At 43.7% G+C, this 20,621-nt stretch overlaps 1 protein-coding gene and 1 long non-coding RNA gene across 12 annotated transcripts in view; one reads left to right on the plus strand and one right to left on the minus strand.

Annotated features, from left to right (window-relative positions):
- The window catches only part of LOC117345566, a 124,634-nt gene that overhangs the window by 46,058 nt on the left and 57,955 nt on the right, over positions 1 to 20,621 (plus strand). The gene's annotated exons all lie outside the window — the stretch shown is intronic.
- The window catches only part of TPD52L2 (TPD52 like 2), a 109,380-nt gene that overhangs the window by 37,472 nt on the left and 51,287 nt on the right, over positions 1 to 20,621 (minus strand). For 7 of the 11 annotated variants that reach the window (XM_033914389.1, XM_033914386.1, XM_033914382.1 and 4 more), the window contains one exon: positions 7,521 to 7,577. The exons of the other annotated variants lie outside the window; for them this stretch is intronic. In XM_033914389.1, the coding sequence (XP_033770280.1) occupies positions 7,521 to 7,577 (57 nt within the window). The remainder of the gene's footprint in view (positions 1 to 7,520; positions 7,578 to 20,621) is intronic. 11 annotated transcript variants of the gene reach the window in all.

The raw sequence follows: 20,621 nt of genomic DNA on the forward strand, positions 1-20,621 counted from the left end.
AGCAGCGTGCCAGATTTTAAGAATAAATGGGACGCCCATGTGGGATCCCTAAGTGGGTCAGGGTAAAACATTGTATAGTATTAAGGGGAGGGTCTATAGAGTGGGCAGACTTGATGGGCCTTGGCCCTTTTCTGCCGTCATCTTTCTATGTTTCTATGTTTCTATGTTTCTATCTGGCCAAGTCAAAAGCCGTCAAATCAGCAGTTAGGGAGGCCAAATTCCGCATGGAGGAGTCTCTAGCAAAGAACATACAGAAAGGAGATAAATCCTTTTTCAGGTATATCAGTGACAGGAACAATAACTCAGGCGGGATAGTACATCTCAGGAAACCAGACGGAGACTATGTGGAAACGGACTCGGAAAAAGCCCAACTGTTAAATGAATACTTCTGCTCAGTCTTCACCCGCGAGGCGCTGGGACTTGGTCCTCAGCTGCAGACAAGGGTTGACTCAGCTGACCCGTTTAGTAATTTCGAGTTTACACTCAGCAGTGTCTACTGCGAGCTGTCAAAGCTCAAGGTTAACAAGGCAATGGGGCCTGACAACCTACACCCCAGGGTGCTCAGGGAGTTGTGTGATGTCTTGGTGGAACCGCTATCCGCGCTCTTCAATCTCTCCCTTAGTACAGGCAACGTCCCATTGGACTGGAAGACAGCTAACGTCATTCCCCTTCATAAAAAAGGCTCCAAGATGGAGACAGCTAACTACAGACCAGTGAGTCTCACATCAATAGTGAGCAAACTAATGGAAACTCTAATCAAACGCCAATTGGATACGATCATGAATGAGGAGAATCTACGGGATCCCCGTCAACATGGATTTACTAAGGGGAGATCCTGCCAATCCAACCTGATCAGCTTCTTTGACTGGGTGACGAGAAAGCTGGATGTTGGGGAGTCCTTGGACATCGTATACCTGGACTTCAGCAAAACATTCGATAGCGTACCACACCGCAGGTTGCTGAGCAAGATGAGATCTATAGGATTGGGCGACACATTGATGAAATGGATTGAGAACTGGCTTGAAGGTAGGCTTCAGAGGGTAGTGGTGATCGGCACCCCCTCCGAAATGACGGAGGTGATCAGTGGAGTGCCGCAGGGCTCCATCCTGGGCCCGATCCTGTTCAACATCTACATAAGAGACTTGGCAGAAGGGCTCCAAGGTAAAATAACATTATTCGCCGATGACGCCAAACTAAGCAATGTAGTGGCCAATAGCACAACAGACAAAAATTCAATGCCTGACAACATGATGCACGACCTACTACTACTGGAGCGCTGGTCTAGGTCCTGGCAACTCAGCTTCAATGCCAAAAAATGCAAAGTCATGCACCTGGGCAGCCAAAATCCATGCAAGACTTACACCCTAAATGGTGAGATCCTAACAAGAACTGAAGCAGAACGTGACTTAGGGGTGATCGTCAGTGAGGACATGAAGACTGACAATCAAGTGGAGCAAGCTTCCTCCAAAGCAAGGCAAATTATAGGTTGCATACGCAGGAGTTTCGTCAGCCGTAAGCCTGAAGTCATTATGCCATTGTATAGATCCATGGTGAGACCACACCTGGAGTACTGTGTGCAATTCTGGAGGCCGCATTACCGAAAGGATGTGCTGAGACTAGAGTCGGTACAGAGAATGGCCACCCGGATGATTGCGGGTCTCAAGGATCTCCCGTACGAGGAAAGGCTAGATAAATTACAGCTCTACTCACTCGAGGAACGCAGAGAGAGGGGAGACATGATCGAGACTTTCAAGTATCTTCCGGGCCGCATCGAGGTGGAAGAAGATATCTTCCTTCTCAAGGGTCCCACGGCAACTAGGGGACATCCGTGGAAAATCAGGGGAGGGAAACTGCACGGTGACACCAGGAAATTATTTTTCACTGAAAGGGTGGTTGATCGCTGGAATAGTCTTCCACTTCAGGTCACTGAGGCCAGCAGCGTGCCTGATTTTAAGGCCAAATGGGAGACACGTAGGTTCTATTCACAGAGGTAGGTAGGGGAGGGTCATTGCGGTGGGCAGACTAGATGGTCCGTGGCCCTTATCTGCCATCTATTTCTATGTTTCTTTCTCTCTCCATGCCCTTTCTTTCTGTCTCCCTTTTCCCCCTTTCTGTTTCCCTGCCTGCCTCTTTCTTTCTCCCTGTCCCCCAAGCCACTAGGTTTGCCGCCGTCGCCATTAGGGAACAGGCCCCCAAGCCACTAGGTTTGCCGCCGTCGCCATCAGGGAACAGGCCCCCAAGCCACTAGGTTTGCCGTTGCCACCGCCATCAGGGAAGAGGCCCCTAAGCCGCCCCAAGCTCTCCCTGCAGAAGCATCACACTGACCAGCATTCCGCTCTCCGACGTCAATTCTGATGTCAGTGAGGAAGTTCCGAGCCAGAATTGACGTCGGGGAGAGGAATGCTGGTTGGTCAGATGCTTATGCAGGGGGAGCTTGGGGCAGCGGGGAGAGGAAGGCTGATCAGCCTGGTAGATCGGGACGGCAAAAGGATGGGCTCCGCGATCGACTTGCGTTGCCTTCCCGATCTACCAGTCGATCACGATCAACGTATTGGGCACCTCCGCCTTAAACTCATGCATAAATTTATACCCGTAGGACCCCTTGCCTTCCATCCTTTGTCCCAAAATCATGCCCCTCCCATGTCCCAACACGTTCCTCCCTCCTCCCTTTGTCCCAGATCATGTCCCTTCTCTCCCTTACTTGCTCACTCCAGGGCTGTTCCTTCTGCCTTCAGTGGCACTTTTTACAGGGATATGTGGGCAGTGGCTCACATGCTGCACGTGGTTACCTACAAGCCTTCCCTCTGAAGTCAGCTCTGACGTTGGAAAGGTTTCCGGGTTAGCCATGTGCAGCATAAAAGAGCTGATGACGCATCCTTGCAACAAATGCCGCTGAAGACAGGAAGGAACAGCTCACCTGGAAGGAGGTAACTGGGATCCCCTGCTGACTGTGAAGGTTTTCCTCTGATGTCTGCTCTGACATAGGAGGAAAGCCTTCTTTGTTAGCTTCGTTGGAGTGGGAGCAGGCAGGAAGGAAGGCATGGGATCCTCGGGCAGTAGCAATGGCTTCGGCAGAGAGGTGTGGGCAGGCAATAAGGAGGAGAGTCCTTGGACGTCCTGTACTTGGACTTCAGCAAAGCTTTTGATAGCATTCCACACCGTAGGTTATTAAGCAAGATGAAATCATAAGAACATAAGCAGTGCCTCCGCCGGGTCAGACCACAGGTCCATCCCACCCAGCAGTCCGCTCCCGCGGCGGTCCAAAACAGGTCAAGACCTGTCTGAATCATCAGAAGGGGCTCCCTCGCCACCTTGGTTTCCCATTTAAGTCCTGCCTTCCTATCGAAGTCCTAGCCCTCCGGTCTTGCACATGCACGACCAGGTTAGTTTATACTCATTACCTGATTAACTTCCTATACTTGTGTTACATCCCAGCTCCTCCCTCAGTATCTCACGATCCCTTTATCCCTCAGGAATCCATCCAATCCCTGTTTGAATCCTTGTACCGTATTCTGCCTGATCACTTCCTCCGGTAGCGCATTCCAAGTGTCCACGACCCTTTGGGTGAAAAAAAAACTTCCTTGCATTTGTTTTGAACCTGTCTCCCTTCAGTTTCTCAGAATGCCCCCTCGTATTTGCTGTCCCCTTCAGTGTTGGGATGGGATTAGGAGATGGGATTAAGAGAAACACTAACTACATGGTTCGAAAATTGGCCAAGTGTTATACTCCAGAGGGTAGTGGTTAACAGTACCCTCTCCAAAATGTCGGAGGTAACCAGTGGAGTGCCGCAGGGCTCGGTCTTAGGCCCGATCCTCTTCAACATATTCGTAGGAGACCTGACTAAGGGGCTTTAAGGTAAAACAACATTATTCGCCGATGATGTCAAACTATGTAACATAGTAAGTAATAGCAATTTGCCTGACGGTATGACACAGGACCTACTCCTGTTGGAACACTGGTCCTTGACTTGGCAACTTAACTTCAACGCTAAGAAATGTAAGGTCATGCACATTGGCAGTAGAAATCCGTGCAGAAATTACACCCTAAATGGTGAGACCTTAACTAGGACTGCAGCAGAGCGTGATTTAGGAGTAATCATTAGTGAAGATATGAAAGCTGCTAATTAAGTGGAGAAGGCTTCATCCAAGGCTAGATAAATGTTGGGGTGTATCCGTAGAAGTTTCGTTAGCAGGAAGCCCGAGGTCATAATGCCGTTGTACAGATCCATGGTGAGACCTCATCTGGAATACTGAGTACAATTCTGGAGGCCACACTACCGAAAAGATGTGCTGAGAGTTGAGTCGGTTCAATGAATGGCCACCAGGATGGTCTCAGGGCTCAAGGATCTCTCATACAAGGAGAGGCTGACTAAATTGCGGCTGTACTCTCTCGAAGAACGTAGGGAGAGGGGAGACATGATTGAGACGTTTAAATATATCATCGGTCGTATCGAGGAGGAAGATGATATTTTCTCTCTTAAAGGAGCCTCAGCAACAAGAGGGCATCCGCTAAAAATCAGGGGCGGGAAATTTCATGACGACACCAGGAAGTATTTCTTCACCGAAAGAGTGGTTGATCATTGGAATGAACTTCCAGTGCAGGTGGTTGAGGCCAGCAGCGTGCCAGATTTTAAGAAAAAATGGGATGCACATGTGGGATCTCTAAGAGGGTAAATTGGGGGAGAGCGATCAGAGCGGGCAGACTTGATGGGCTATGAGATATCTAAGAGGATAAAGTTAGTACTGCATGTTGAGAAACAATGCCCTACATATTGCCTCATGTCCCTTTCAGATGGCTTGGATGATCAGCAGTATAGTAAACTTTGAATAAGCTTGGAAACTAATTTTGATGGTAATTTTTATGATTCATAATTTACAGTAATATGAATAGCTAGACACACACAGGAAAGGAGAGCTATAAGTGTCAAGTTAAGAGCTCCAACATGCTCATTTGTCAAAGGTACAGAACACAAGGATGACAAAAACTGATAAAGGAAAGATATATGGTAAGAAGTGAAGCTCTAGAGATAGCTGGTAGGATAAGTAGACTGGTCTGTTATCTATTAAAATTATTAAAATAGCTTTTCTCACTTACAAGCAAAGGAGAAAAATAAAAATAAAGTATTTCTGGCTTTTTCTCAGTACCTGGTACAAAGGAGTGGCACCGTGGATTTATTGAAAAAGCAGCTCTTAGAAAAACAGCACTCAGAGTGACTAAAATGGTTAATGGGGCTGGAGGAGTTGTCGTACAGCAAGAGATTAGAGAAACTGGACCTCTTCTCCCTTGAAAAGAGAAGACTGAGAGGGGACATAATTGAAACGCTCAAGATAATGAAGGGAATAGACTTAGTAAATAAAGACAGGTTATTCACCCTCTCCAAGGTAGGGAGAACGAGAGGGCACTCTCTAAAGTTAAAACGGGATAGATTCTGTACAAACATAAGGAAGTTCTTTTTCACCCAGAGTTGTGGAAAACTAGAACACTCTTCCTGAGGCTATCATAGGGGAAAACACTCTCCAGGGATTCAAGACAAAGTTAGACAAGTTCCTGCTAGACCAGAACGTACGCAGGTAAGACTAGACTCAGTTAGGGCTCTGGACCTTTGTCTAAGGGAGTGGACTGCTGGGCACGATGGACCACTGGTCTGACCCAGCAGCGGAAATTCTTATGTTCTCTGTAATAGCACCCATACACCTGCTCTAAGGACTAAATGCATGCACTTACACTATGCTTGTAAACATTTTCTAAATTACATATATAACATTGCAACTCTGCTCAAACTGCACCCCCCAGAACATATATTAATATTAATAGCCTATGTACAAATGCACATGATCTTATCAGTGTGCACACTTTAGTTATCTACTGAATGTGAAACATGTTTTACATGCAGAAGATACGTTTTTTAAAATAAAGTTAGCTGTCAAGGAATAAAAGGCTTATGGCAGCATAACTATGTGAAAGATGGGCTGATATCTCAGACATCCCCCTCCCCGTATCAGAGAATGAAAAGATGTCTTACCTAAAGGAATGAGTCCTGACAAAATTAAGCAAAAAGCAGCAAGAACAAGAGAATAGAAATAGTTAAGAGTTTTCCACATCGCTGTAAATTGCCTTGCCATGCAGTAAAAAGAAAAAAAAAATGGATGGTCCCAGGCACAACTAGCCCTGGTAACATCACCACCATGTGTAGAAGCTGCACAAAAGTCAAAAAGATACAAACCCTGCATGCAAATATTACCACTAAGAGCTCACAAATATGTTAGACTCCTCAAACAAGGAAACATACCATATACCATACCATATACGAGTATACCGTATATACTCGAAAATAAACCGACCCAAATATAAACTGAGGCAACCTTTTCCTCCCCCCCAAAAAAAGGAGGAAAAAGATTGACTCGACTATAAACCCGGGGGGGGGGGGGGGAGAAGAGGGGAGGGGTGTTAATATTCAAGTTCAGTGCCTTTCCAGGCTCTGCATCCTGTTCTCCCTCCCTCACTGCTCTGCCAGGCTCTGCATCCAGCCCCCTCACTTACACACTCTCCCCTTGCCCTGCCAGTCTCTGCACCCAGCCCCCCTCTCTTCTTGCCAGGTTCTGTACCTTTTCCCTCTCCCTCCCAATGCCTTACAGGCCTCCACTGGGCCTGCTGAGAGACCCAATGGCCCAGCGGTGGCCAGGACAAGAGGGAATCCTCCTGTCCCACCCTGATTCTAATTATTTTTATCTCCCTCCCGCCGCCCCAGCATACCTTAAATATCTCTTATGGTCCAGCGGTGAATCATGGCAGGAGCAACCTTCCTTCACTCCTGCTCGTGCAGAACCACTAGTTAATTTGCTGCTGCTGCAAATTCTCAGGAGCACGAGAACTTGTGGCAGCCAATTAGCTAGCGGTTCTGCACAGGCAGGAGCGAAGGTTGCTCCTGCCATGATTCATCGCTGGACCACCAGGGATATTTAAGATACATGGGGAGGTGGGAGGGAGATAAAAATAATTAGAATCGGGCTGGGATAGGAGGCGGGAGGGATCCCTCCTGGCCCAGCCACCGCTGGACCACTAGGTCTCTTGGCAGACCCAGCAGAGACCTGCAAACAGGTTTGGGAGAGGGGTGGGTTAGTGTTGGCCCAAATATAAAACGAGACCCCCATTTTTGGATCATTTTTTCTGGTCCAAAAAACTCAGTTTATATTCAAGTATATACAGTACTAATATATCTTAACCTGAAAAGGCAGACTAAGATACAGGAAACAGGAAACATACTTATTAAGCATGTAAAAGGAGCTTCTATTTTTAGGAGTTTATTTTCCAGCTAACTAAAGGTTACTTTAGGGTGTATAAAATGGGTATTTCAGGTTTGTTTATTTTTTTTAAGAGTGCTTAACCAGCTGAATCAAATGGATACAGTCGTACAACTAAGGAATTGTCTGTACAGAAAAGGCACAAAAACAGGAGTTGAGGATACAAGACAGAAGTGGGAAGGGTAATAGTATTAGGAGAAAGAGAAATTAAAATCTTACCTGTTAATTTTCTTTCCTTGAGTCCCACCAGACCAGTCCAAAGCCGGTGGATTATGTCTATTAACCAGCAGATGGGAGACAGAACAAAGGCTTATGAATTCTGCCCTATAAGGGCTCAAGGGATTTGATTTGGCGCCTTTCTGTAATGCAATCAAAACTGTATACATTTATTATATATAAGTACTTTTCTCTGCTCACATTCTAAGACCCTCTTTTACTAAACCACGGTAGAGGTTTCTACTGCGGCCTAGGGCACTAGATGATCTGACTTTGCTCCGATGCTCATAGGAATTTTATGAGAGTCTGAGCAACATTTCAGCATTAAGCGGTCTGGGCAGCGGTAGAAACTAGTGCTGTCCGATTCATGATTTGAATCGCATCGCTTCACCGATTCACTTCGGGTGAATCGATTCGAATCGGTTCAAAACAAACAAAAAAAACCCCGGCTTCTCGATTCACCTGACCCTCCCCCCTCGCCCCCTAAAGCAGGAGCGGCAGCTGCCGCACTTGCTTTAGAAGGCGAAGTGGGAGGGTCAGTCGGGAAGTGCTGCTGTCGGCTTCCTCCCCCCCCCCGGTGTCCGGCTTCCGGCTCCCACCCCCTCGGCCTTCCGTTCCAACCGGCCTCCCCGCACTATTTACCTTCCAGCCGGAACAGCCTGCAAGCAAGATCACAGTGTTAGCGATCTTAGTACCGCTTTGGAGCTGGTTCCTCCGTCGTGGTCCCACCCCTCCTCTGACATCAGAGAAGGGGCAGGACCGTGATGGAGGAACGAGCTCTGAAGCGGTACTAAGATCGCTAACACTGCAATCTTGCTTGCAGGCTGTTCTGGCTGGGAGGTAAACAGTGTGGGGAGGCCGGGGGGGGAAAGCGGAAGGCCAAGGGGGTGGAAGCCGGTCGCCGGGGAGGGGGAGAGTGAACAGTCCTTCGGGGTGGGACAGGCAGGCAGGACTTCAAATGGGTGGGATAGGCTTTCAATGGGGGACAAGCCTTCAAGGGGGGGAGGCAGGCCTTCAAAGGGGGGGACAGGTCTTTAGAGGGGACAGGCAGGCCTTCAGGGGTGGGTTAGGCTTTCAAGGGGAGGACAAGCCTTCAAGGGGGGGAGGCAGGCCTTTAAAGGGGGGGGACAGGTCTTCAAGGGGGATAGGCAGGCCTTCAGGGGTGGGATAGGCTATCAAGGGGGAGGCCTTCAGGGGAGGGACAAGCCTTCAAGGGGGGAAGGCAGGCCTTCAGAGGTGGGATAGGTCTTCAATGGGGGGGACAGGCAGGCCTTCAAGGGTGGGATAGGTCTTCAAGGGGGGGACAAGCCTTCAAGGGGGGAGGCAGGCCTTCAAAGGGGAGACAGACCTTCAGGGGAGGGGGGCCCTGGTATAGAAGTACATGGAGGGAGGGAAGGGGGTTCAAAGAGATGTGCATATGCTGGACTTTGGGGAGGAAGAAATGGGTCTGAAAATAGAGGAGAGGTAGCGAGGGAGAGAGATGATGGACAATGGGATTTAGGGAGGGAAGGAACAGAAAGGGATAGAAGTTGGACGCAAGGGATGGTGAGGAGGGGGGGATAGAGTTACTGGATAGGAGGGTAGTTGGGAAAAGAAAGGGAGAGATGGTGGACCCTGGGGTGGTAGGGAAGGAAGGAGAGATGCTGGATGAAAGGGTAGTTAAGAAAAGGTGGATCTGTGGAGGGAGACGAAAAAAAGGAAAGATGCCAGACCTCCTGGGGAGGGAAGAGAAACGGAAGGGGAGGACAGAGATGGAAGATGGATGGTTAGCATAGAGAAAGAAGAAAGAAGGAGACCCTGACAAGCAAGTTATCAGAAGGCAACCAGAGCCTGAGACCAACAAAATTTGAATGACGACAAGACAACAAAAGGTAGAAAAACTAATTTTATTTTCTGTTTTGTGATTACAATATGTCAGATTTGAAATGTGTATCCTGCCAGAGCTGGTGTTAGACCGCAAACATGAGCTAGGATTTAAAAGAGAGAGGAAAAGTCTTTTTTGTTTACTCCACAGCACCAGTGTGGTTAGTAGAAGGCAAAGGGGGTGAAGAGACTGTAAAATAAACCCACCAGGATGTTTGGGAAAAAAAACAAAACAACCCACCCAGTTGGGAGGGAGAATCGAATCAAATCGAAAAACCAATTCAATAGGCTGAATCGAATCAAATTTTTTTTTCCTGTATAGGGCAGCACTAGTAGAAACCTCTACTGTGGCTTATTAAAAGGAGGGGGGGGGGGTTAAGGTTAGGTGTATTCCAGAGTCACAAAGAGTTGCAGTGGGAATCTAACCCAATTCCCAGGTTCTCAGCCCACAGCCCTAATCATTAGGCTATACCTCCATTCCTTAGTTTACCAGTTGTTTTTTTTCAAGAAATACCAATACCACAAACACCACCATTGTTTGTAATAAATCTATCGTTAATAATATCAAATCGAGAGAACATCAAGATAAGATACGATTCCATTTCTCAACCTAATCAGCATTACTCAAAAAAAGTGGTTCTTTATTCAACCACAATTTGTAAAGGGGTGTGTTGTACCCAACAATATTCAGCCAAAGTGGCAGAGTATAGTTCTAATGTAATTAAAGCTTTGTGAAATCTCTGAATTTCAACCCAATCCACAGTAAGGTCATGATTCTCTTCATCATACAATCATGCTCCAGATAAAAATTATGTTATATTATATCAGCAGATAATCCTAATTTTGAATCCTACCCGGCTGCTACCAGGTATCCCACTCTTAATGATACAACAAATTATATTACTAAAAAGAAAAAATGAAAAATCCCAGTCCCCACAACTAATCATATATATGAAAAGGTATAGAAATAATATTCATCTTTAAACTATAAAATTTTTTAAAAATATTTGTGGCCTCAGAGCTCCACCTGTGTGGTCATGTCGTTCAAAGCCAACATCAAGGGAACCATCATAGCAGCACAACAATTCCTTACAGTCTCTCTCAAAATGGATATAAATTTTAAACAAAAAACGATATTGATTTGACAGCATACATGTACTAAATAAATCTTTCACACTCATTCATTGAGTTATAACCATCAGAATGAATATATACTAATGTAAAGAGTCCACTTTTCTGTTGAATGATGTAAGTTTAAATTTAAGTTTATTAGGTTTTTATATACCGCCTATCAAGGTTATCTAAGCGGTTTAACAATCAGGTATATTTCTGTTCATCCCTAGGAAAACTGTCAATGAATATTTTTAAAAATGCTCCCCATTGCCTCAGGGACAAAAGAACCCCCCCAAAAACAAAACAAAACCCCAAATCATAACTTAGACTGAGTCCACTAGGGATTGAGAAAGTATCTGCATATGTACACACCACTGTGTACATTTACTGTAGTAGTGCTATAAAAATAAGTAATAGCAGTAATACCGTTTTTCCCCGAAAATAAGACAGTGTCTTATATTCATTTTGGGCCCAAAAAAGGCACTAGGTCTTATTTTCAAGGTATGCACATGATAATCTCTCCCTTCCTCTCCTTCACCCCAATTCTTCCTCTTTCCTTTCTCTCCCCCACATGTGCAGCATCTTCCCTCCCCTCCCATCCATCCCTTGTGAAGCAGAATCCTTGCCTAGCTTCTATCCTTCCCTTCCTCCCATCTCTTGTGCCGCATAACCCTTGAGCACATCCCTGCTCCCATCATGCAGCCGAACCCCTGCTGACCCACCATCCTTCCCGCCGACCGTGCCCAACCTTCAACCGAAGCAGCATGGGGCTGGCAGCACTTTAAACAGGATGCTTGGCCTTGTCCGTCGGGGTTCACTCTGCTGCGTTACTGATGATGTCATCAGTCTGCCCATTAGTTATCCTCATTAAAATATATGATTAAATTAACTTCTCTTCTTTAATATAATGATATAAAAATCTCACTCATCCTTTTTAATGGTATACTATCTCAGCTGGTGAGATTGTGCGAGCAAACAATTCAGTAAGTAACATGCTTTAAATTCCTTTTGAGATAGCTTTATATAACATCTCAGTCCCACACTTAAAATTAGCACAGTGGCAATTGTATATTCTCTATGGAAGTTTTTTCTGCAGATGATGTGGATGGAGGAGGTTTGAGCATTTATGCTCTGCCAGAACAAACCTGAGGCTTTTTCTTCTGTTGAGATAATACTCTCATACTAACAAATGGAGTAATTTATTCATTACTTTCGAACCAGACACTGTGATTTTAATTGTGTCTCCTATAATTGTGAGACTTTTTCAGTCAAATATTTTGCTTTTCTTAATGCCTTATTCTTTATTATGAGTTTTTACTTTTGAAATATTTTGATTGCATTTTCCACCACAAAACATAGAAACATGATGGCAGATAAAGGCCAAATGGTCCATCTAGTCTGCCCATCCACAGTAACCATTATCTTTTTCTCTCTCTGAGAGATCCCACGTGCCTATCCCAGGTCCTTTTGAATTCAGACAGTCTCTCTCTCCACCACCTCTTCTGGGAGACAGTTCCATGCATCTACTACTCTTTCTGTAAAAAAGTATTTTCTTAGATTACTCCGGAGCCTATCACCTCTTAACTTCATCTTATGCCCTCTCATTGCAGAGTTTCCTTTCAAATGAAAGAGACTCTACTCATGCTCATTTACATTCCGTAGGTATTTAAACATCTCTATCATATCTACCCCTCTCCCGCCTTTCCTCCAAAGCATACAGATTGAGATCTTTAGGGCTGTCCCCATAGGCCTTTTGACGAAGACCACGCACCATTTTAGTAGTCTTCCTCTGGACCAACTCCATCCTTTTTATATCTTTTTGAAGGTGCGGCCTCTAAATGAAGTCTCACCAAAATCTTATACAGGGGCATCAATCCTCCTTTTTCCTAATAGCCATACCTCTCCCTTTGCTACCTAGAATCCTTCTAGCTTTCGCTGTCACCTTTTCAACCTCTTTGGCTACCTTAAGATCATCACATACAATCACACCCAAGTCCCACTCTTCTGTCGTGCACATAAGCTCTTCACTCCCTAATCTGTACTGTTCCCTCGGGTTTTTACAGCCCAAATGCATGACCTTGCATTTCTTAGCATTAAATTTTAGCTGTCAAATTTCAAACCATTCTTTAAGCTTCACCAGGTCTTTCTTCATGTTATTCATACCATCCGGCGTGTCTACTCTATTGCAGATTTTAGTATCATCCGTAAAGAGGCAAATCTTACCCGACAACCCTTCAGCAATATCATTTATAAAAATGTTAAAAAGAACAGGCCCAAGAATAGAATCTTAACATCCCTTTCTCAGAGCGATCTCCATTGATCACTACCCTCTGTTGTCTTCCACTCAACCAGTTCTTGACCCAGCCTGTCACTTTGGGACCCATCCCGAGGGCACTCAGTTTATTTATTAGACATCTGTGTGGAACACTGTCAAAGGCTTTGCTAAAATCTAAATATACCACATCTAGTGCACATCCTATATCTAATTCTCTGGTCACCTAGTAAAAGAAATTGATCAGATTTGTCTGACAAAACCTACCTCTAGTGAATCCATGTTGCCTCTGGTCCTGTAATCCAAAGGCTTGCAGAAACTTGACCATTCTCTGTTTTAAAAGTGTTTCCATTAATTTGCTTGCCACAGAAGTCAGACTTACCAGCCTGTTCATAAGAACATAAGAAATGCCTCTGCTGGGTCAGACCAGAGGTCCATCGCGCCCAGCAGTCCGCTCACACGGCAGCCCATCAGGTCCAGGACCTGTACAGTAATTCTCCTTCAATCCCCTTTTCCTTCAGGAAATCATCAAATCCTTTCTTGAAACCCAATAGCGTACTTTGTCCTATCACACCCTCTGGAAGCGCATTCCAGGTGTCCAGCACTCTTTGGGTGAAGAAGAACTTCCTAGCATTGGTTCTGAATCGTCCCCTCTTAATTTTTCCGAATGCCCTCTTGTTCTTGTAGTTTGAGAGTTTGAAGAATCTGTCCTTATCTACTTTCTCTATGCCCTTCATGATCTTGTACGTCTCTATCATGTCCCCTCTAAGCCTCCACTTCTCCAGGGAAAAGAGTCCCAGTTTCTCTAATCTTTCAGCATATGAAAGGTTTTCCATACCTTTTATCAATCGCGTCGCTCTTTTCTGAACCCTCTCAAGTATTGCCATATCCTTCTTAAGGTACGGCGACCAATACTGGACGCAGTACTCCAGATGCGGGTGCACCATCGCCCGGTATAACGGCAGGATAACATCCTTTGTTCTGGTTGTAATACCTCTCTCGATAATACCTAGCATTCTGTTCACCTTCTTTAAGGCTGCTGCACACTGTGCCGACAGCTTCATCGTCTTATCCACCAGTAACCCTAAATCCTTCTCTAGGCTACTTTCACCCATTACCAGCACTCCCATCTTATAGCTGTACATCGGGTTTCTGTTTCCTATATGCAGCTATATGATGGGAGGGCTGGTAATGGGTGAAAGTAGCCTAGAGAAGGACTTAGGGGTACTGTAGGTAGATTTATGGGTCTAATTAGTGCTACATAAACAAGTTACGTGCATATCTCTAGTGTTCTAGGGGAAACCATAAACTCCTTATCCAGGTTCGTTATCTTGCCAGTTTATACTAAGAATAGAGGCCAGGGCTATATGAAATATTTTATTATAGAAATAGAAAAATATAATTCACAAGCCAGCAGTAAATAATAACTAATTATTGTTCACAATGTCTCTGTATACATACATATATCTCATTACATAATTATTACACAATAATCCCTAAGTAAATGAGCAAATACTAATTATTACACACTAAGTAATTCCTTATAATAATAATTCCTGAATAGCAGCAATCTAAAAATATAGCTTATCACCACGGGACCTTAACTAACCTTGTCCCAAACAGAATTTTATCTACCCAGCTGAAAAGATAGATAATTCCTTATGCTCACCCTTAGATTAGGCCTCAGCAAAATTGGGGAGAAGGAATCTGTTCCTTCAGCAGCAAATGTGGAAATTCTTCTGATTAGGAACAGTCCGTTAGCCACTGGAAAAGCTGTAAATTAGGTCTGCAACAGTTTCCTTATGTGCGGGAATCCAGATCTGTATAAAGATTTTGTTTTCTTCACTCTTTGGTAGAGCTAATCACAAGAGGTAACTTATCAGATTTTATTATTATAGAAGATGTGCAGAGAGACCTATGCTAAGATCCAAGTTCCCTTACACCTCAGCACAGACTAAAAATTAATTAGCCACCTTCTCCTTAGTTCTCATCAGATGACCTCCCTCTGACCAATCCAGAAACAGTCCCAATTAGTAGCCTTTCTCCAATTAGTAGCCATTTGGTATCTTCGTGTACCAGCCTTCAGAGAGAGGTGCCTCAGTAAATAAGAGAGAAACATACCGATCATGGAAGCGCATTCCTCCTACAACTTTCTCAGGAACTGAGCCTGGCAGATGTCCTTGACTGAAGAAAACACAGAGTTCTTGTAAATAAGTCCAGAATGCACCTGGCAGGCAGCAGGTAACAAAGATGATTTCTTATTTTCTCTTCTTGCAAAAGATGGTTCAGGCTTTGTGACATCATAGAGGCCTAACCCCAGGTGTGAAAAGAAGGAACAACCCCTACAGGCCTGTAACTCCCTACTTCTTCTTTACTTCCACTTTTGTGGAGAGGGACCACATCCGCCCTTTTCCAGTCCTCCGGTACCACTCCTGACTCTAGAGACTCGTTGAAAAGGTCAGTCAGCAGAGCTACCAGAAGTTCCCTAAGTTCCTTCAGCACCCTAGGATGTACACCATCTAGCTCCATTGCTTTGTCTACCCTTACTTTAACTAGCTCCTCACGAACACAACCTTCTGAAAATCAATCAGGGTCTATTACTCCTCCATCCCTATTCACGTTTGTCTTCTGCGGTCCCGCTCCCAGCACTTCAGACATGAACACAGAACAGAAATATCTGTTAAGCAATTCGGCCTTTTCTTTATCAGCTTCTACATATTCCTCCCCTTCACCTTTGAGTCTCACAATGCCACTTTTACACTTCTTCCTATCACTAATATATCTAAAAAGTCTTGTCTCTCTGTTTTACCGTGTCAGCTATTTTTTCTTCCATTTGCATCTTTGTTTTCTTGACTACAAGACCAGCCTCTCTTAACTTTTCCAGATATTTTTGCCTGTCTTCCTCTTTCTGCAATCTTTTGTAGTTTATGAAAGCTAACCTCTTATTCCTTACTTTCTCAGCTACTACTTTTGAGAACCAAAGTGGCCTTCTTTTCCTCTTACTTTTACTTACTTGTCTCACAAAAAGGTCTGTCACCTTTACAATAACTCCTTTCAGTTTTGCTCTCTGCATTTCCACTCCTTTCATACGTTCCCATCTAGACAATAATTCCTTAATGTAAACCCCCATCCGAACAAAGTTAGTTTTTTGTTTTTTTAATTTATATTTTATTAATTTTTCAATCTTTTACATGCATCCACTTGATACAGTAAATCAGAGCTTAATAAATCTTCAAAGCATGTACAGTATATATAATTTTACAAAGAAAAACATTTAAACATTACATGCATTTGAATACAAAATTAAAGACTAAATCATGTAGGGTTCAAATATTCCAATACTCTTTCTTAGACCTCAATAATATCTAGATGAGAAACAGAAAGTAAGATAGGGAGATCCAATTTCAAAATGAATACTAAATATTAGGAAAAGGCTTAACGTGAATTAATCCAGCCTATTTTTCTTTAAAGCCATGGTTCATACATTCATTACATCTAGCGCACAACCTCAATCCAATTCTCTGGTCACCTGCTGGAGACATCCCATCCAATAGGGCAGAGTGCAATTCAGTACCTCTTATCTCCACCTGATGGTAGATAGACACAACTCGCTAGTCTCTGGATTCATCTACTGTTGGCTCTAAGGAAGCCATATTAGCCCCTGCTGTTGAGGAAGGACTAGAGAGCTTCACTTACCAAATGCGGAGAAGCATCCGTAGCGCAAGCCATGTCAGAAATGGCAGCAGATGCCACAAGAACCAGCACAGAAGGGTCTGCCAGCAGGGTTGATAAATCCCTCCCCCATCCCCTGTGCTGTCTTGGCTCCCTCCCTCTGAAACTATAGGCTTTGGATCCTCACAGATTTCCTTTGTGGTCATATGTTTTACAAGGTTACTCAGCACTCCTGATCACATCTAAAAGACTACACAACTGAAGTTAATTTGACTGATTTCTTGGAAGATACTCAAGATGTGATTCAGAATCAATCCACACTAGTAATAACATGCATGAGTGAGATTGATAATGTTAATTATGAAGCTTTATTTTAAAAACAGATTAACAAAGTTTTGTGGTGATTTAGTCAGAATTTTTCCTGATGTCTCTCGAGCCACTCAATTTAGAAGGAAAGAGTTCTTGCGGTTAAAAGTTAAGAGTTTTGGCTCTAGAGGTGTCTTTTTATTTGAAATTTCCATGTAAATGCTTAGTCAAATTAAAAGAGGTTGAATATGTTTTTTGGGATCCTGTTCAACTACAGCAATTTTTAGTTGCCCGAGAACAGACATAGGATTAATTTTCTTTTCAGTTTCATCACTAAGAAATGTGAGGTGAAATTTATCCCTAGTACAGTAAGGAATGTTTCGAGGATCGCATAGGTGATCTGAGAATTATTCTTTTATCTTTTCTTATATTTTTCTGTTGTAAATTGTCTTAAGTCTCCCCGTTTTGTGAGCTCAAAAAAGAATTATGTATGTATGATTGATTATGTATATTTGTTTAGAGATTTCTCTTTTTTTTCCTTATGTGATTGGATAATGTATTATTCAAATTATAATAAAAAAATTACTGAGAAAAAAAAAAAAAAAGAACTTCGGTTCTATGTAGAGAATGACACGGTGACAAAATTCATCACTGTTCACATCCCCACAGATAACCGCGGGAAACAATCTCGTGTCATTTTTTAGTGTATCTCAACTTCAGTCTTTCTACACCAGCATTCTTCAAAGCAAAGCTTGAGGGTCAATGGTTGTGCCGATTCATATTCCAAATCTTCCCTCTCTCCTTAAAGAATGACATGGAGATGGTTTCCCGTGGTTATCCATGGGGATGGGAACAGTAATGAATTTCGTCACCGTGTCACTCTCTAGTTCTATGGTTAAAGGTCTCCTTGCACATTCTAAGCTCTGGCAATGTGAGCTGCTGAAAGATTAAGATCCTGCTCCACCAACTGAAGGAGGAAGGTGGGAGGGGGGAACTTAAGACAACTCCACAGATCCCCTCAAAGTGTGAGAGAAGCCCCAAAATATACACTCTTTGTTCTATAGCTCAACTGTGGCAGGAGCTCTCATCATTTAACCAGATCAGGAGCTGCAAAGTATCACTATCACCATCTACTGGAGACAGAACAAAGGCTTGTGAATCCAGCCCTAAAATAGACACTTTGCAGCCTGAGCTCACTAGTATTTCTGTCTCCATCTGCTTGTTGGAAGGTACAACCACAGGTTTTGTAGTGGTCTGTTAAGGACAAGGAAGTACAGGTTTATTGTTTTTAATTCCATTGACATCTATTTTAAATTTTTTAAGCATTAAGAGTGTTACTGATGTTAACTGGTTAAAACTTAAGCAGAAGCCTTGACTTAAAAGAAAAAAAAAATACATCCACCAATACATCAGATGTAAAACAAACCTCATGCTGAAAACATGTATATACAAGCACATCTGTGTACATTTATGGAAACAAGCATATCAATATATAAAATATCATGCCCATGCATTTGCCAATTTTAAGGAATTAAAATAAGACTTTTAAAAGCATGGCACATGAGAGAATGCCCTGTAATTGCATTGCTCATGTCTGACCAGATGAGGTCAATTAGCAAGATCTTACCAGTTATGGGCAAAATGGGCAAACAGGGACCTGGATCATTTTTTTTTTTTAATATCGTTTTTTATCCTTACTTTGATTCATAAAGTTTCATAATTCAGGAAGTCATTTGTATTTATTGCATCTCTTGATTCCATATTCTCCTGTTCAATTCACACTCTACGATCACCACAACTTAATCAAATAGTGATTCCTTCATTCAGACATACCTGTTATGAATTTGTACAGTCATAGTTCAATGCAATTGGTCCTTCACCCTGGTATGCTTTACCTTCTCAGCTACACTTAGAGAGCTTAATAAATAAGTACAAGGCTGACTTAAACCTCTCTTCCAGGATGCCTTTAGTTAAGAATTTGCTGCCGTGTATCTAGCATTAGTAGCTCCAGGGATAGAGTACCAAGTCTGGTTATATAAGAGGTTCTTTGTGTGTGTGTGTGTGAGGGGAGTGTAATCTTATACTGTTTTAATTATCTGTCCTATCAAATTGTGAATTTTTTCTTTCTTTTTTTTAGTTATTTGTTTATACAGTTAAACCTCGGTTTGCGAGTGTTTTGCAAGACAAGCAAAACATTTTCGCAAATCGTGACTCGAAAATCAAGCGTTGACTCAATTTGCGAGTCCCCCCACCTGCGAACCGGCATTGCCCACCATTCGCAAACACCCACCCGCCCAAACTGAAGACTTACCCCCATCTGGCACCAGCACGCAGCACCAACCCTCAGGATGTGCAGGTGCCCGAAGATCGTGCTGCTTGCCAGACTGGGCCTTGAGCATCTACGCATGCTCAAGGCCTTCTGGCTCTTGTTCTCTCCAAGAATCTCGGAGAGAGGCGGGAGCCAGAAGGTCTTGAGCATGCGTAGATGCTCAAGGCCCAGTCTGGCAAGAGGCAGGATCTTCGGGCACTGGCACCTCCTGTGGGTTGGTGCTACATGCCAGTGCCAGATGGAGGTAAGGCTTCAGTTTGGACGGGCGGGCATTCGCGGTGGGGGGGGGGGAATGTGGAAGCGCACCAGTGGCCTCGGGGGTCTTTTGGGGATGTGGTGGGGTGGAGAAGCACCGGTGGCCGCAGAGGGGGGGGGGGAGAGAAGGTGGAACCAATCGAGCAAGTTTCCCTTACTTCCTATGGGGAAACTCACTTTGATATACGAGTAATTTGGTTTACGAGCATGCTTCTGGAATGAATTATGCTTATAAACCAAGATTCCACTGTATATAGTACACTGTCATGACAAATCTCTAAAGGACAGGATATCAAATTGAAATAAACTTGAAACTTAAGAATGCCACAATCAACATTCCCTCTAAGATGAATGGGAGATCAAGATACCATTACCTTAGCAAGGCATAAATCCGAGGCATCTTATGGTTTAAAAGCTAAGAGTATTCCTGCTGAATACAAATCCCTACGGCAGTGGAATTCAGCACTGATTGGTGGGGGGAGGAGTCAGGGAAATTTTGTAAAAAAAAAAAAAATGTATGAGCCTTGAAAAGGTTTTTTGTGAACATGTTGATAATGTGTATTTGGGAGTTTTTGGTGTTCAAGCTATTTGTTAAATTAAAAGCTTCCAACATGGTTCCATGCTTGGCCTAGAATTCAAAAATTGTCCTCTGCTATTCATCAGTGTCAAATTCACATTTCATTTTTAATTAACATATCACAAATAATTAAGCAGTTTATAAAACAATAAACTATATAAGGAGAGAAAAGGAAACAAAAAAGAAAAATTAAATTACATAAATATGTTATAAGGAAATGGGAAGGGATTTAATTAAATACCTAAGGGAAAGGGGATGGGACTTATATACCATCTTTCTGTGGTTATAATCACACTGCAGGTTACAATCACACCACAGGTTATTGAGCAAAATGAGTTCGCTGGGATTAGTAGACACATTAACTGCATGGGTTAAGGATTGACTCAGTGGCAGACTTTAGAGGGTGGTGGTAAAGAGCACCCCCTCCGAAACGACTGAGGTGATCAGTGGTGTGCCGCAGGGCTCGGTCCTGGGCCCGATCCTATTCAACATCTTCGTAAGGGACTTGGCCGAGGAACTTCGAGGTAAAATTACGTTATTCACAAATGATACTAAACTATGCAATATAGCAGACAAAAGCACAGTGCCTAACAAAAGCTCAATGCCCGACAATATGACACATGACCTACTCCTACTGGAGCATTGGTCCAGGACATGGCAACTAGGTTTCAATGCCAATAAATGCAAGGTCATGCACCTTGGCAGCAGAAACCCATG

This window comes from Geotrypetes seraphini, chromosome 11, assembly GCF_902459505.1.
Source record: "Geotrypetes seraphini chromosome 11, aGeoSer1.1, whole genome shotgun sequence".
NCBI lineage: Eukaryota > Metazoa > Chordata > Amphibia > Gymnophiona > Dermophiidae > Geotrypetes > Geotrypetes seraphini.